Source organism: Notolabrus celidotus, chromosome 7 (assembly GCF_009762535.1).
Source record: "Notolabrus celidotus isolate fNotCel1 chromosome 7, fNotCel1.pri, whole genome shotgun sequence".
NCBI classification, from domain to species: Eukaryota; Metazoa; Chordata; class Actinopteri; order Labriformes; family Labridae; genus Notolabrus; species Notolabrus celidotus.
The window spans coordinates 21,180,294-21,196,313 of record NC_048278.1 but is presented as its reverse complement, the minus strand read 5'-3'; the positions used below and the strand labels follow the sequence as shown (position 1 = coordinate 21,196,313).

Genomic DNA, 16,020 nt, shown 5'->3' with positions numbered 1-16,020 from the left:
TTTATACTCAAAACATACAAATACACGGTAACAAATATATTTTATTTTCCCCAAAAAAACATTTTTGGGGGGGGGGGGAAATAATACTAGAGCAGGGGTACCAACTTTTTCAGCCAACTCGTGACCCCCACTGTCCCTCAAAGTAATTTAATGTGGCTGCAACCCTAAACTTAGGAGTCATCTGGCAAAAAGATAGGCAGAAAGCTAATTTACGGTGGCCCTGAAGTGCAAATCAGATCGGCAATTTTGCTGTTGTGATTTGCACTTCAGGGCCACCGTACTCATTACATTTTCTATTTTCAAGGTTTTATTTCAAGGTTAGCCACTATTTTTGTCGATATTTTTTACCATAATGGGTAAAATGTACTAATTTTAGATAACTTAAAAAAAAAAAAAAAAACATTCTGAAAGACATCTCACGACCCCCCAATTTTTGTCTTGTGACCCCCCAGGAGGTCCCCTGCTCTAGAGATCTATCAGTCAACACTTGTTTACCCAGCAAAATAAGAGACTTCGCCTATTGAGAACATTAAAGGAACATGCCAAGAATTTCCCTGGAGTTTCAGGGTATTTCCCATAAAAGTGGAGCAATGGTTTAATGTTATTTTATTTACTTGGCAATAAGAGAACATTTAAAGAGCTTGAATGCTTACAAAAATCACGAGCATTGAAATGAATATGAAAATTCATTCAATGCTCTGTAAACCCAGAGCAAAACAACCGCTACCACTTTTATTGAAACAGAAGATGTTAAGTACATGCATGGTAAAGAAAATTACAATACGCCTTGAATGCAGCATTTTGGAATCTAGTAGGCTTGCACGTGTGTCGATTTTGGCGCCGTTCACTGGAGTAATAAAGCAATGATCTGACTGGAGACCGTGGAGAATGAGCATAATTCATATTATGGCAAGGCTTTATCGACTCGAATCAACTCTAAAGAGGGGAGCTTCTGACAGCGTTTTGATCACCCACCTGGCTGCCATTCCTCCCACAGAGGTGAGTAATGACAAGCTTTAACTACCTTCATCAGGTCAAAGGATGATTTGAAATTGGTTTATTTCCACAGTTCTTGTCATTTCTTCTTGTAAGTACATTGTTTAAGACTTTTCACTCTTCCTGCCTTGTGCCATTCTTGGTCATTTTGTCAGTATTGAATAGTAAGGGAAGGGGACAGGCTGAACAAGCAGCTTGAGGAACCCAACAGAGGACAACACTATTTACGTTCAAAAAAATACCTTGCAGTCCTGCAAGTGTTTTCCCTCACCATGTTAGGCACAAAAAAAAGATAACCACAGGTACAAGTTTTTGAAACTGTTTGCCTTTCTATATTTACAACAGCTCCCCACTCTGATAACTGGGGTTTGTCGCCTCCAGCTGTCTGTGTCATGTTACTACTACTATTTACTTAGAACTTCCCATCTAACCTCTACTGTTGTCTGTCTATTGCTTTGTTTGTCTGATTATTTCTGCACATGTATTTCGTTTTTTTTTTTTTTCTCCAACATTGTTTTTATTGATTTTCAACAACTTTAGACATACATTTATAAACATTCATACCCATATCTTCACATATATGTGCAGAAATACAATACTGAACACACACACAAAAAATCCCAGGTGCATTAAGAAAGGACATAGAGGACAAAACACTTCTTACATCCACACATATGAAAATAAAGTAAATAATAATAATAAAAATATATGTATATATGCACATACATACATAATCATATATATACATAACATACATACACACGTATACACGCATACACATTATTTACATACTCATGAACTGACATACACAAACAAATACAAAAAATAAAGGTTAACCATAAATAAATACCAGTACGTAATAAAGATAATAATGTATAAAATAGAAAGAAAATAGAATAACTGAATAAGAAGAAGGAAAACAGTTCTTGTAATATGTCAGTAGTTTGAGTTGGGGAGTGTTGAAGGAGATATATCTCAGTCTAGCATTGAGAATGTATTTAGTTTTTACCTTGTTTGTTTTTATTGTTTTATTGTTTTGTGCCTGTAAAGCACTTTGTAACTGAGCGTTTTAAAAGTGCTATATAAATAAACTTTTACTTACTTACTTACTTACTACAACCGATTTGATTTGATGTCTTTATCTCGAATATGTAAAAGTAAAATAGAAAAAAAAACAAGTAAAAAAGAAGAAATAGTTGTATAAAAAACCCCAAATCAATCAGCTCCATTAGCAAGCACTAAAACATTTTACTTTAAATGTGCGAAAAGGAGTATGAATAATTTAAAACTTATCTAATCCTACCCCTTTATTCACTGTTTTCTGGCATTGTAAGAGAGCATTCCCATAAAACAAATCTTCATAACCTATCCTCATACTAACACCTACAATCAAAAGCAAACCCCTCATGATTCTTACCGCTAGTCTTCCTCCTCGTACCTCATGAAAATTATTTCTTTATACCTCTTCTTGAACTGGATTATGTTTTGGCATTGCTGTAGCTCCATATTGAGTCTGTTCCGCAAATGTTCTGTATGTATTAAGCAAGTACAATACACAGCAGGACTTCAGCCTGCTCAGATACACTTAAATGTTGTTTCCTGCTGAAAAGAGACTTCTGCATCCCCTCAGGCCGAAAGATGGCCCCTATCTAGCTCTCTCTGTATATTATGGGGATTCTGGGGAAAGCAAGAGTACACAATGCGGAATCCAAGCAATCCAAGTCTTGTTTCTGTGCTCTCCCTCTAAGCTTATTTTCATTTCAGAATCAAAATCAGCTTTATTGGCCAGGTATACCTGAACACACAATAAATTGACTTTGGTGAATTGTGCTCTCTTTGTACAAAGGCATGAGAATAAGGTATACAAATAAAAATATAAATATAATAATAATAATAATAATAATAATAATAATAATAATAATAATAACATCAACTATAAACACAAAAAGAACAACAAATAGGCATGACTAATATTTACAGGCTAAAAAATAATAGTGCAGTGGTGAGTAATGCATTTCAAGAAAAGTCACCCCCTTACATCATTAGTATTTTGTCCATGGAACAGTTTCTGCCCTCACAAACTTAAGTGTTTTCCAGCTTCTTGCCACTAATTTGACTTGCTGGTAAGATTAGTCAGGTAAAAGGTAGCATCTTTTTTGAGATGACATCACCCAGCCTGCTTCTTTTTCAGGGAATTTCTTCCACTCCAATTGAAGGTTTCCAGAAGCAGAGCTACCGTAAGTTTTATTTTCATTTTTCTTTTACTGCACTGTAAATGTTTCTGCTGCTGCATTGCGTGGGAGACAGGAAGAAAAGGTAAATATTTAACTGTGTTATCAGTTCTGTCCCTGAGTAGTGCTGGACTCCTGCCGCTTTACACTTTATAATCTTCCATTGTAACATGCTCTGGTGGACCAAGAGATTCACACATGTTCTTCATAGCTGATAGACTTTGACTGCATTAAAAGCGAATTGGAGAAATTGCCTGTGTGAATTCAATTTGAATGCATATGAGAGAAAAACAGCAGATGTTACATTTGGAACCAAATTTGAATCTTTCATGTAGCAGAAACTGTCCAGAGGTTTTTCTGTCTCTCCCATTATTTAATGAAACAGCTCCTTGCCCCTTATTTCGCTTCTGACTCTCGGTCTCAAGTATTTCCTGCTGATGCTGCTGTGGCAACAGTGTCCAAGGACAACACGTTTTCCTGGATCTCCAGTGGAAGAGTCAATGCCAGCACAGCATATGTTCAGCAGAATCCTGGGTGGGGTGGGGGGTGTAGTACGTCACTATGCTGGCCCTCAAAGGGTCTGGTCCGAGATCAGGAATTGTTCCTCATAAACAACAAGACGAGAGGATAAATATTATAAGTCTCTGCCCTCAGATGCTTTCAAGATTTAGGCTGTTGTAATGTCAAGCTTTAGAGCATGTGATGAATTCTAAATGGCAAATAATTTGGAGTTCCTCAAAACCTACTTATTTATTTTGCCAGAATGGATGGTAGGAGGTGTGATGAGTTTTACAATGGATGCTTTGTGAATCACTGACCTTTGGTTAAACATACAGGGTTTTTTTTCCACGAAAAGCCACTGTATCCTAACAGTTGCTTTGATCCATGTGGGACATCTGAAGAAAAGTGTGTTTAATTTCATGTTGGCTGAATAAGCACAAATCTTAGTTTCAATATAATGAAAAGGTGGGAAAATGGCCTGCCCAAACTAATTTATGCACTGCAGGTGGCACCACTTTCTAATATCATATGTGAAACATTTAAAGCATTTTATGCCACTTTTGATAACTGTCACTTTATGCTGTGTGCATTCCTGAACACATCTTATAGCTTTAGAAGTGTGAGAATGTGATCAGGTGGTTGAAGGGTGATAGGGCATTTGTTTAAGACAGAGTGCGGAGATGAACTTCAGCTGTTGCTGCGACTCTGCCCTGCCTTCATCCATATGATACCGTTTATATGATACAGAGGAATTTTCTGAGCAGAAGCCAATTCAAATACCCACGATCAAGCTGCTTTGAGGAATTTTTAGCTGTTTAGAAAAAAGAGTGGCCTATAAAAGCTCAATGCCAGAAACTGCTGCCATGGGGTTGGATCAAGAAGCCACCTCTGGTGTTGAAAAAAGAGGTCAATGTGGATGCGCAAAAAGCTGAAGTTCCTTGAGTATCTACTTGAAGCTGGCTCCTAAAGCACAGAAATCCCCATCGACACCCATGTAAAGATACCAATTTTAATTAGAAATGTAACTTATTTACAGTCTGGTACAAAAACAACAGCTTTGGGCTAAATAGCTTATTCTTTCACACATTTAAAGGTGTGTTTGTGGGAGTTATATTTTATTAAAACGATATTGAGGCTAAAAGTTAAGCAGAGATTTGCATAATAAGTGGTGCAGCCGAGTTGACTGACGAATAGGTGCAATGTAGCCTTTAACCAGGAGGCTTTAGGCCCGCCTCATATTCACCTCTTTGTCTGTGGCTGTTTTCAAAATGGCCTGATACATACTACCTACTAAGGCCTAGTAGGCAGTAGGTAGTGCCTACTACATACTGTGTTTGAATTTAGTATGCAGTATGACTGTTCTGTTCGATCTGTTCTGCAGTATGCTGAGCCACACGTCACTGGATTTCCGGTTTCGGAAAGCGGAAGTAAACAACGGCCAAGCTGATAGCGAAACTGCTTCTTTAGCATTCATTTATAATTTAAAAGTTTGGAAGTGGTTTATATGTGATTTAATAATTTTCACAGCACCTAAAAACGGAGTTCCCCCATCAAAAAAGAAGAACAAGCACTGTGCATTGTGGGAAACAGTATGCGAGGGAGACTGGTCAGATGCATACTGAGAAATTTTCCCGAATCAGTACGACATCCGATTAGTTTTGGCATACTGCAGAATTTGCTCTTTTTCACATACTGTGTACTACATACTGAATTTTGGCCAAATCAGTACGTACTACTAGTATTGTAGGCGGTTTCGAAAACAGTCAGAGTCTAGGTTAGCTGAAAGTCAGGCTGAGTCGGCATTTCCAATATGCCGACCATCGTGTGGCTTCAAAACACCCTCTCCAAAAATCAGTGTGTGAAGTCGACTTCGTCCATGTTTTATACATGATATGAGTTGGTGTCAAATGTTATTATTTACAGCACACTGAAGAAACAGCCCTTTTCACATTTTCAAAGAAAGGATTCCTGATGAAAGAAAGCAGGATTCGATTTTATTGACAAAAAATAAACTTACCCATGTACAGGACAAAATCAGTAATGAGACAGCATACCAAAACAGTGACTTGTCCACAGGGAGCACCAACATCAACAAAGTTCCTCTTGCTTTAAGAGAGAGCATCATTTCGTCACCCCTTTATTCTGACATTATCCTTCCTGATACAGGATGATGGGATGTTAAGTGCTAAATTGCAAATCAATAGGATATCTTTTGAGGAGATAGAGGCTGCTTAAGGCTTGGGGTCAAGTCAGTTACTTCCTGTCATTTTGAGCCCCTGGTGAAGATAAAGTAAAACTCCCCCCACAAAAATGGATTTAGACAAAAGCAGGCCAAGACTTCAGGAAGAGCAACACAGAAGGGTTCCCTTAAAACTCCACGTGCAGGGATATCTAGTAGGACCATGGCTGTTTGACTTCTTCTTAACCATGAAAGCCTGGGATGTGAACAAACTGCACTTGTTTACAACACTGAACTCAAGGACACCTTTCAATTTAAGACAGAGAGATGAGAGTTCTACCTAGATTAATGATATATAGAACTATAAGGCCAGCCAAAGGAGTAACAAGTAAGGCAGAAAGGTAAGAGTTACCTAAATACTGGAGCATTTGAGTCTCATTTTGCATTGTTTTCAATGAAGGTGTATATATATATATATTTATATATATATATATATATATATATATATACACACACACACAATATATACATATATATTTGTATATATACCACTTTTTCTAAAAAGGCTGTCTGAAGTCGTCCTCAAAGCAGATAAAGTGCTCACTCAGTTTTCTTTATAATGTAATATCTTTACAAAAAGGCTTCACTTCCTCAAGTATTGAAAGGACAGTATTTTCATTCGTCATGGCTGGTTAGGCTACATGTGATTCACCACAAATAGAGTGACTGTAATGCCGTTGATGTTTATGTTTCTAATAAGAGCAGTCTTTTCTAAAATGGCAAAATCTCCATTTTATGAGACGCTGCTGGTCATCCTGGCCTTTAAATATACAAAAGTACTACTACAAAAGGTACACAGGAGGAATTTAATTCAGTATTTTCCCAAGCTTTCACTGAGGAAATCGAAGTGCCTGGTGACACAAAACTGTAGCATTTGATTTGACAAAACGTACCGCATGTGACAGCATTTTAAAGAAGTCATACTAAGATAAATTCACTCAATTACAGTATATATGGTCCTCCTCGTGTCTTATACACACACTTTCTCATACACACTCACATGTACACAAACACAAACATACACACTGATCCTCTCACAAGAAGATTAGATAGATTATTTTAGCCTGGAGATTGTTATGGTCTGTATCCTCAATAACTTGTACTTCCTGTTCCCACGGTCACAGTCACACTATAACCCGTGATCAGTGGCCAAGGCCCCCTTGGATTCTCCCACGACGGCTTCTTGCATGTAGCCCCACAGGAGTAAGGGGAATCAAAATCCAGGCTTGATTAGAAAGTGCTTTTTTAATTAAGACAGCAATGTAGCCCTCATCTGGCTTTGTAGCTTGCATCATCTACATTGGGATGTTTTATTTAAGAATTTTGAGATTGCTTAAGTTCCCACCCAGGCTTCAAACACTGTTATTTAAACTGACATGACTGGGCTTTTCAAAAGGAGTTGTCAACCACAAAGCAAAGCAAGTGACAGGAAAGGATTGCAAGCATCTTGGTGTGGTTTGTTGATATTATTTTTAGATCTCCAGATGAGATTCTGGCATTTTGTTTAGTTTTCTTTTCAGTGTAAATGAGCCCAAGATCCCTTTTTTTACAACTTCACATAACTACTGGGCATGTACAGTAGAAAGTGGTTATTTAAGGAAGCTTTAAAAAGGGGTGCAACTAAATCCTCTGAAAGCAGTCGTTGTATATGTAAGAGCTCAGAATGACTCAGTTATAGGAGGGACACTTTTTTTTTCTCTGAGAGCGTCACCTACATTTTCTGACATGGGCAAACACTCTGTGTTCTTCAATGCCCATAATTTAGACTGGCTTATTTTTCCAATAAAAAACTATATCAGTGAGGAATGTGAGGCTGTTTCCTTTGGGCCCTCACTGCTCCACTTAAGAAGGCAGGGGGTTGAACAGTGGGGGATTATAGGGTGAATCATGAATGGGTCTTTCTTAGCCATGTATATGACGGCTGTAGACATTTGACCAATGATTCTGCATGCCTGCGAGAACATTCACGCTTGTCCTCCGCGTGTTGAGACTAAGACAGAGTCTGGCCCACAATGATGACTCTTAAAGGGCAAACAAACACTCACAAACTCTGAAATAACTCCTATATACAGTAAAAAGTTTTCACAGTTTCCAAGATAGACTGCACAAACATCCGCTCAAACTTCCTCAAAAACTGACAATATTTCTATTCATATTATCTTTTGAGGTCATAGCCAAAAATGTGAAGATTTGTCCACACCAGTGGGAAGTTGTGATAGTGAATCATCTTTAACTACGCCAGTGGTATGACTCTAGGGATGGCAATGTTGTGTTGACTTTCTTTTTGTCCTCTTTTGTCTAGACTGCAATGTCTAAAAAATTAATTGAATGCCCTTTAACTCTTTACAGCATAGTTCCTGTTGTGTCCCACTATTGAGATTATAATCTGAAATCTGTCAGTGAAAACTATTTAAATACGAATATGGTTTTCTGGATTAGGGATGCTTAAAAGTGACTTATTTCTTAGTCATTTGAACGGAAATTTAAATTCTGACCAACATGTGTGAAACCAAGAAAACACATAAAAAACAATCAAATTTGAGCACAGTTACGGATAAGGCTATAACAGAGTTACAGTTTACAGGTAAACATTTTCATACTAGTGTGCCCAGTGTGGCTAACATTAGCAGAGCTAGCACCTCAAGCCTTTGGTCCTCCTTGCTTGTAAACGTCAACATGCTTGTGCTGGTTACCAGTTAAACCAGAAACTGCCTGTACACAATTTTTAGTCAATTTTCAAGTTTAAAATGGACCAGAGCTACAGCCACGGCTAGTGGTGCATGGTTACACTACAACCATACACAACATGTAACCAGCATTCAGTTTAACTGACTAGTAATTTTGGTGCAGACTAGAGACGGTCACTGTGCTTAATTGTGTAATCAATTGAACATGCATATTCCTATTTTGGATTACCCATATTTCCACGTTTTTGAGCCGATAGTGTGACATGTCAAATTTGCAAATCTGTAAGAAAAAGTTAAGTGAAATTAAGACTATTTGCTGTCCGAAGTATCCATGAAGATGTTTAATTGTATTCATCTGGAGCCTGTTGATGCTGAAGATACAATATTGAGCCCTCTTGGCTATTTGTGTGGGCTTGGCTTAAAGATAACAAACTGCTGTCGACCACCAGATAATGAAACAGTGGTGCAGCTGTTACTATCGAAACTATCCAGTCCCCAATAACCCAAAATCTATATCTTCTTTTTCCTAGTTCTCCTGCTTTTGCTACTCATGCGCTTGATTCATAATAAAGCCTGATTCTTATGAAGTTTGGTCCACAATTTCATGCAAACACGCCTAACTTGATGTACAGGACATACATTTATGTGATAAACATCATCATGCATTAAAATGTATCTATCAGAGTGCCTGTGTCTGTAACAGAGCTCCTAGAGTGGCTGAACTATCAGCTATGGATTTTCCAGCTAATACTCACTTTAATGCTCCTATTTTAATGCTCAGTACTCTTGAAGCTAACATTCAAATACACACAGACATTCATGATAAGCATCTAGCCTCACACATGTTGTTGATTGAACATGTGTTTGCACAGTGTCACCGAAGGATCAGTTGTGACGTAGACCAGTTGCCCTGTGGTCGTGCAGGATGCTGGGATTGGCAGGGGGAGGCTTAGCCTTAAATTATAAGCCCTTGTTGGATGTCCACAGGAGGTAATGAGTGGATTGCCCGAGTCATGCTCTGTGTCGGCTTCTCTACTTCAATCACAAGCCGTATTCACATGGAGGCTACTGTGACCGAAAAGATCTGCCTTTCGTTACACTGCACTCTGCATAACCACAGAGACCATCATGTGACGCGCTACAGAGGAGTCTTGTTGAACTCGGATCCTTCCCCTCGAGTACGACCATCTGTGTCCCCGGAGAGCCAACATTGATGGCAGTGTACAGTTTCCCAGCATGGCCCCTAAGAAAAGACTCATCCAGAGACTCACCTCACATCTGGACGACCCGGAGGTCAGAGGCGAGGGTTACAGGGATCATTGGAGTGGGCTTCATTCCAATTTTTCCCTGTTGCTTTGACGCTACTCCTTGAAAACTGAGTTGGTCACAGTTTTATGTGACATAACTTTCTATAACTTTCTGGAGCACTTGGATATGAATTTATACAGTGCATTTTTGTGTAAATCTAAATCAGAGTTTTTTTGGCTGGAGATGGAAATATGTGAAATGATTTGTTTAGGGACCTTCATAAAACATTAAAGACAAGATTTGCTTATTAACATTTGTCTTAAATTGCTTTAGTTACATGAAATGTAAATATCTCCGGCTTTACTTTTTCTGTCTGCTGAGCACCTCTGACAAATGTCTATATTAGGGAATGATTTACTGGCAGTTTGGTCCCTTAAAAAGTTTCTTGTTCCCTTTAGTCTATCATAAAGATACAAAGATATAAAGTCAAAAGCAAGACTAACACGTTCCCTTCATTACATATTCTTGCAGAATATTTAAAAAAAGCATTCCTCAAGCATTGCTGTAAAGGTATCTAGTTTTGCTATTTTCGTCAGTGCCAGTGTGTTTGGATAAGAATGCTTGTACTGTTACAAGATGACAAATTTTAAGAAAAAGCATGCCTCAGAAATAACTGCCAAAACATTAGAGCAATCTCTCTTGGTCCACAGCCAGGAGGTCTTGCAAGGCAGCTTGCCTGTTACTAATCAAAACCAACTGGTGGGAACCTTGCCCACCTTAGCGAATATAGCAAACTAAAGCAGAATAGAGGAAAAGTCAATAGAGAAGAGGAAAGAGACAAGATTTAAGAGACGAAGTGGAGAGGAAGTTTCAGAAACAGCGAGAGAGAAAGAAAGTACATTAGAGGAGGGAGGAGGGAATAACTGCGTGTAGTGTGCTGGGGGAGTTGTGAGACGGGGGATGGGGCTCCAAGGATGTGACTCAGACTCCCTGTCAAAACCAGTGGGGAGGGGACCTGATGAGAAAAAGGGGATAGAACGGAGGAGAGCAGGGGTGGAGTGGGGGAAAGAAAACCCGGCCCCTCTTACACCCCCCCGACCCTTCGGCATTCAGCGTCAGCAAAAACCCTAATGTGATCAAGATGGAAGTTGTCTTTGGACGTTTCACTGTTCCCCGGCTTTCTGCCTGCCTTTGGAGGCTTCCCTGCTTTCCGAAAGTTTTACAGCAAAGATACTGACTGGAGTCCAGAAAATGGCTTCAAGAAACCAAGACTAAGGACTGCTTACAAAATGAAACGTATGTCTAGTCACATGGAAAAAGATGGATTCATATTTCATGGACGCATTGCTTTCGGTGGATGAATGGAAGGGCAACTAGTGACGTATCTATTGATAACTGTTCAACAGACAACACTGCAACACAGGACCTATAACCTATTTTTTGGATTCTTGCCTGTTATATCTCCAAATATACATCTGCTGGATTATATCTGAAATCACGGGATAATTCACAACAAGTGGACATTGTCAGAAATGTCAGTTTTGCTGTCGGTGTAAGGACAAGTAGAAGGAGCAGCTGTTTGGGACCTTATTTGTTTCCTCCTGTGCATTACTAAAAGCCAGATGCAGGTTCATGCCAGAAGGTCCAGATGACTTTTGGTAATGGACCCCTTCTGAGGAGATAAAAGGTGAAAACGGTGAAAGAAAAACACCAGTGTCAAGGATGAAACACATTTACTGCGTAAGAGAGAGAGAGAGAGAGAGAGAGAGAGAGAGAGAGAGAGAGAGAGAGAGAGAGAGAGAGAGAGAGAGAGAGAGAGAGAGAGAGAGAGAGAGAGAGAGAGAGAGAGAGAGAGAGAGAGAGAGTTAGTTTAGAAGCAGCTCAGTGACGTGTTTCATCTATTATATGAACTTTAACAGAGAAATTGTTTTTATTGTATTTTCTTAAATATGCTTAAGACTTATTTTTCGTAACTCACTGTACAACACAGGAGGTATATCTGGGATGTGTTATCAGTTCCTTTTATACAGTTTTTTCAGAGTAATATTATGGCAGCTGTACACTGAATCAAGTATGTCCTGCTGCGTAAATCCATGTGTTCCTTTGCTACTGTACATTGTGACCCAGAACAACAGAAAAAAACAGAGAACAGTATAGAGCTTAGTTTTGATTCATGGGATAATGTTTGACTATGCGTGCCCAGCTGTTCAGGGACACTGGCTGTCATGGAAAGTTAAAGTTCCCTTTAGTTTTGTCATCATTTTAAGTTTTTTGGGTGCATGGGGAGAAACAAAAAAGATGGTCAAACAACACACAACACTATTTTTTAAATTTACACATAAAAAGTTACTGTGTTGCTGAGGTTTGAAGTGTGACTTTGACAAACTGGTTTAGTTACAGTTCACTGAGTAAATATGATTAAATGCAAACAAGTGACACCTTCATTATCTTGATGATTATCATGATGTTTTAGAAGCTTTGTTGGCTTGACTCCTGGAAGCACCTTAACACTTAAGGCAAAAAAAGAACTGTTCCAGATGGAGTACATTCAATGTAGATGTCAAATATATGAAATATGGCACAGCTCTGCTTATATAATGCTGTCTGGCCATGTTGATTAGCAAAATTTAGAATCCCGTGTTTTTACAAGGATCCAGCAGAGTTTATACTTTCAGGGAAACTTTGAATGCAACATAATTACGCCCCTCTAGAAATATTTCTCAGTTGTTTACTTTGAAAGTGAAGCATTTTGTATCATACTGTCATCTGCACAGTTACTGCTAACTCATAATTTGGAAAACAGGCTGTTTCTCATCTCCATTTTTTCCTCTTGATTACAGCAGATCTGGTTCTTCATTTTTCCCCTGGCGTCAAAAGCAGCTCTATGGCATAACACTGGCTGTCCACCATGCCAGTAGCCATACGGAAAAGAAGTTGGGAGGAGCATTTGACTCATCCTTCAGGATTACAGTACAGTTATGATGATTTGGATCTGGTGTGCTGTCATGGGGTGGACAGCGAGGGGCCTTGGATAGAATCGGGGGCTTCAAAACAAGGTAGACGGACGAGGTGTGCCTCCATGCCAGAGGGCTGCCACCGGCTGCCCACACAAGACGAGGCTCAGACTGTTAAACTGACGACATCTGTTGTAAACAATGATAGAGATTCAGAACAACTTATGGAAAACAATATTGAAGTTCCTATGGATTTGCAGGAGGAGTCAGTTCATGGCTCTCAAGAGTTTGTGGATGTTGGCATTTCCCAAAGGGCCTCTGAAATAGAGCATCTCCAAACCACAATCATAACGAATTCTGGAGAGTTTCACTGTTGCTCAAACGGTGGGATGTCGAGAGCAAACATTTCTTTAGCAACTGATAGCTGTAGCCACAGCGTGAGCAATATCAATGTTGAAGGTGAAGTTGGCACAGAAGGTATCCAGAGTCCTGACATCGGCATTGACGATGGTGTCTTTAAAAGTCCACATATCTCTAGTGAAGAACAACAATGCATCTCTATCTCCTCTAACAATGGGCCTCCACTGTCTGAATCTGCTAGTGAGCAATCTGGCAAACTTCCAAATCATCAGGAAACAAAGGAGAGCCACGCAGAGGGTGACTGCAGACCTCCTGAGATCTCTGAGACTGCTCTGAACCGGTTGTCTGCTGCTGAACTGGAACCTCAAACTGACCTTCCAGATGTCGAGAAAGAGACGATTTCCACCTCTGGTCTTGCGGATACAAGTGTAACCTTACCTGTTGGTCTGCTAGACAGTTCAGAAACAATGATGGAGGGTGTTGAAGTGATGCCACTAGCTAACACAATTGTCCAACCAGTTGTGACTTCAGTGCTAGAGGCCAATAACAGCCAGAGTGCAGAATCTGCTAAAAAACTGGATGCATTGAATGACTCAGAAACTCTAAATGAAATTACAGGACTTGAACGTGGCTCCAGAGACATTCGGGAAAGAGACTTGGATCGTCGTGGCTCCACTGGGGCACTGGATGTAACTACAGATTTTGAGATATCCTGCCAGAAATCGGTGAGACAACATAATGTTGAAACAACAGCAATGGTCAGGCACCAGGGAGGAGAAAGTGTACATGCAGAGAGCAGTGAGAAAGCAGCTGAAGCCAGGAATGGGCCAATAACACCATGTGATATTTTTGTCAAAGGTCAGTGTTGCTCTTTGACAGCTGAAAATGATTTGTCTTCTACAAAACCAGACAACAGATATGTAGAGGAAAACTCAGTACAGGCTATCAGCCAAAGTCCAGAAATATATGAACAAACGACAACTTCCTTAAGTGAATCAACAGCGAACACTGATGAAATCTCAGTGTCCACAGAGTTGGCTTGTTGTGAGGATCAAGTCGTGGCTCAGCAGCTGGAAAATAGCTGCTCAAAGCTGGATACCATCCTAGAAGCAAGCCACGTTGAGCCGGATGACACCCCTGCACTTGGTCCTCAAAAGAACTCAGATTTCACCCAAAGTCCAGATGCTCAACATCTCCAGATGAGCAATAAACCTGCAGCTACCACACAGCAACTAGAAAACCTGCTTCCGTACTATGCAGAGGTCAACAATGTACTCTCACCAGAGGGATGCCATGGAAACCAAAAGGCCTCTGGGAGTTGCTTTGGTGAGTCACCTGCTTCTGAGGTGGCAGATGGTCAGAGGGAACACCACCGCAGGCCAGGACCTGATGTGTCTAGAATGGAGGAGACAGATGAGGAGGCACAAGCTGTTATTTTCAGCGATGCACAACTTTCCAGTCCAGTTTTTAATGGAACAAATGAACCAGGAGATCAGAAAGACGACAACACCGTCAAAGTGCGCATGCGAAAGGTAAGGATGCATTGAAAATACAGTGGCTGCAAAATATAATGATTCATTCTGTCATTGTTTATTTGTGCAAAAATTAGCTTGTTTTATAAAATACACTGACTGGTTATATTAGGCCCACAAATAATTTTTGTCCCACACTCTAGCTAGCGCCTTGGAAAACAATGACTTCACTCTCACATGCTTTCAGATCTGTGAGTGGGGGGGATCTGTGAAATGCTTTACTCTTTCTCAACCGCTCATTGCAAAACAAGGTCCTATAAGGGCATGGAGACTATGAACACAGAGGGAGCTTGGAGGCTTAAGTAATCTCTGGGGTGAAAGACTTTACTTGCTCTCTAGCAAATACTGTAACAGGAGCCCCTCTAGCTGGTGTGCCTGCTGGATACAGTAAAGTGCGGAAAACTGAACAAACAGTTCAATTTCTTTTGGCTCAATGGAACAAGAAAAGCTCTGAGAACTGACTCACAGGGTGGTATCAAAAAAGCATGTTGTTTAGACACGTACCATGTTATTGACGGTAACATTTTGTAATTGAAATGCTTTTTTTTTTGTTTTTATACTGGAAAAAATAAATAACAAATTAAGTTTGTTTAAATTGGCATTCATGGGAAGGATGCTTATGGTGAAAGATGATCCGCTCCTTCACAGCAACTCTCAGACTTTAATGCAACAGCAGCAGATATGCAGACATGTTTATGAGTTTGTTACTGTCAGATTTATGTATTATACATTAACACTTACTTTTTTTACACATTTTTTTACCTTGCTGTGATGGACAATTTGTCTGTTTATTTTGCATACCTTTCTCAAAGCACAGAAATACAGACTAACAACTTTTCGAATTAAAGCACATAAACAGAAAATAGACAGAGTACAGACTTATATGAGAAAGATCAACAAATGTTAAAAAACTCCTGTAAGAAAAAAGTTAATATTACAAAATGCATGCAGACAGTAGGTGATGCAAAAATTTCAGAGGTAGGGTTATAAAGGAATGTGTGGTGTTTTTAATCCCAGGAATTTACTCATTATAACTGCATTATTTTAACATTTATTCTATTTGCATAGAAACTTTGAAGGCCCTTTTTGCTGTTGCCAAAGTTGACATCACGCTTTCAGCTGCCAAAAATGAGACATCGTACTCCAGCGTAGGGACACAGAAAACAAGTGCCACATTTATTCTCGCTGGCTCCAGTTTCAGTTTTAGGATGACTTTAAACCTTTGGATTAAGTATCCAAAACACTGGCCACTGGAACTTAAAAAGAGGAGAT

The 16,020-nt window shown here is 39.5% G+C and overlaps 1 protein-coding gene across 1 annotated transcript in view; it reads left to right on the top strand.

The window, feature by feature from the left end:
- Positions 1–794: 794 nt before the first annotated feature.
- The window catches only part of dlc1 (DLC1 Rho GTPase activating protein), a 98,363-nt gene continuing 83,137 nt past the window's right edge, over positions 795–16,020 (top strand). Inside the window, exons 1-3 of the mRNA XM_034688360.1 lie at positions 795–999; positions 3,188–3,233; positions 12,743–14,748. Of these exons, the coding sequence (XP_034544251.1) occupies positions 12,811–14,748 (1,938 nt within the window). The 5' untranslated portion in view covers positions 795–999; positions 3,188–3,233; positions 12,743–12,810. The remainder of the gene's footprint in view (positions 1,000–3,187; positions 3,234–12,742; positions 14,749–16,020) is intronic.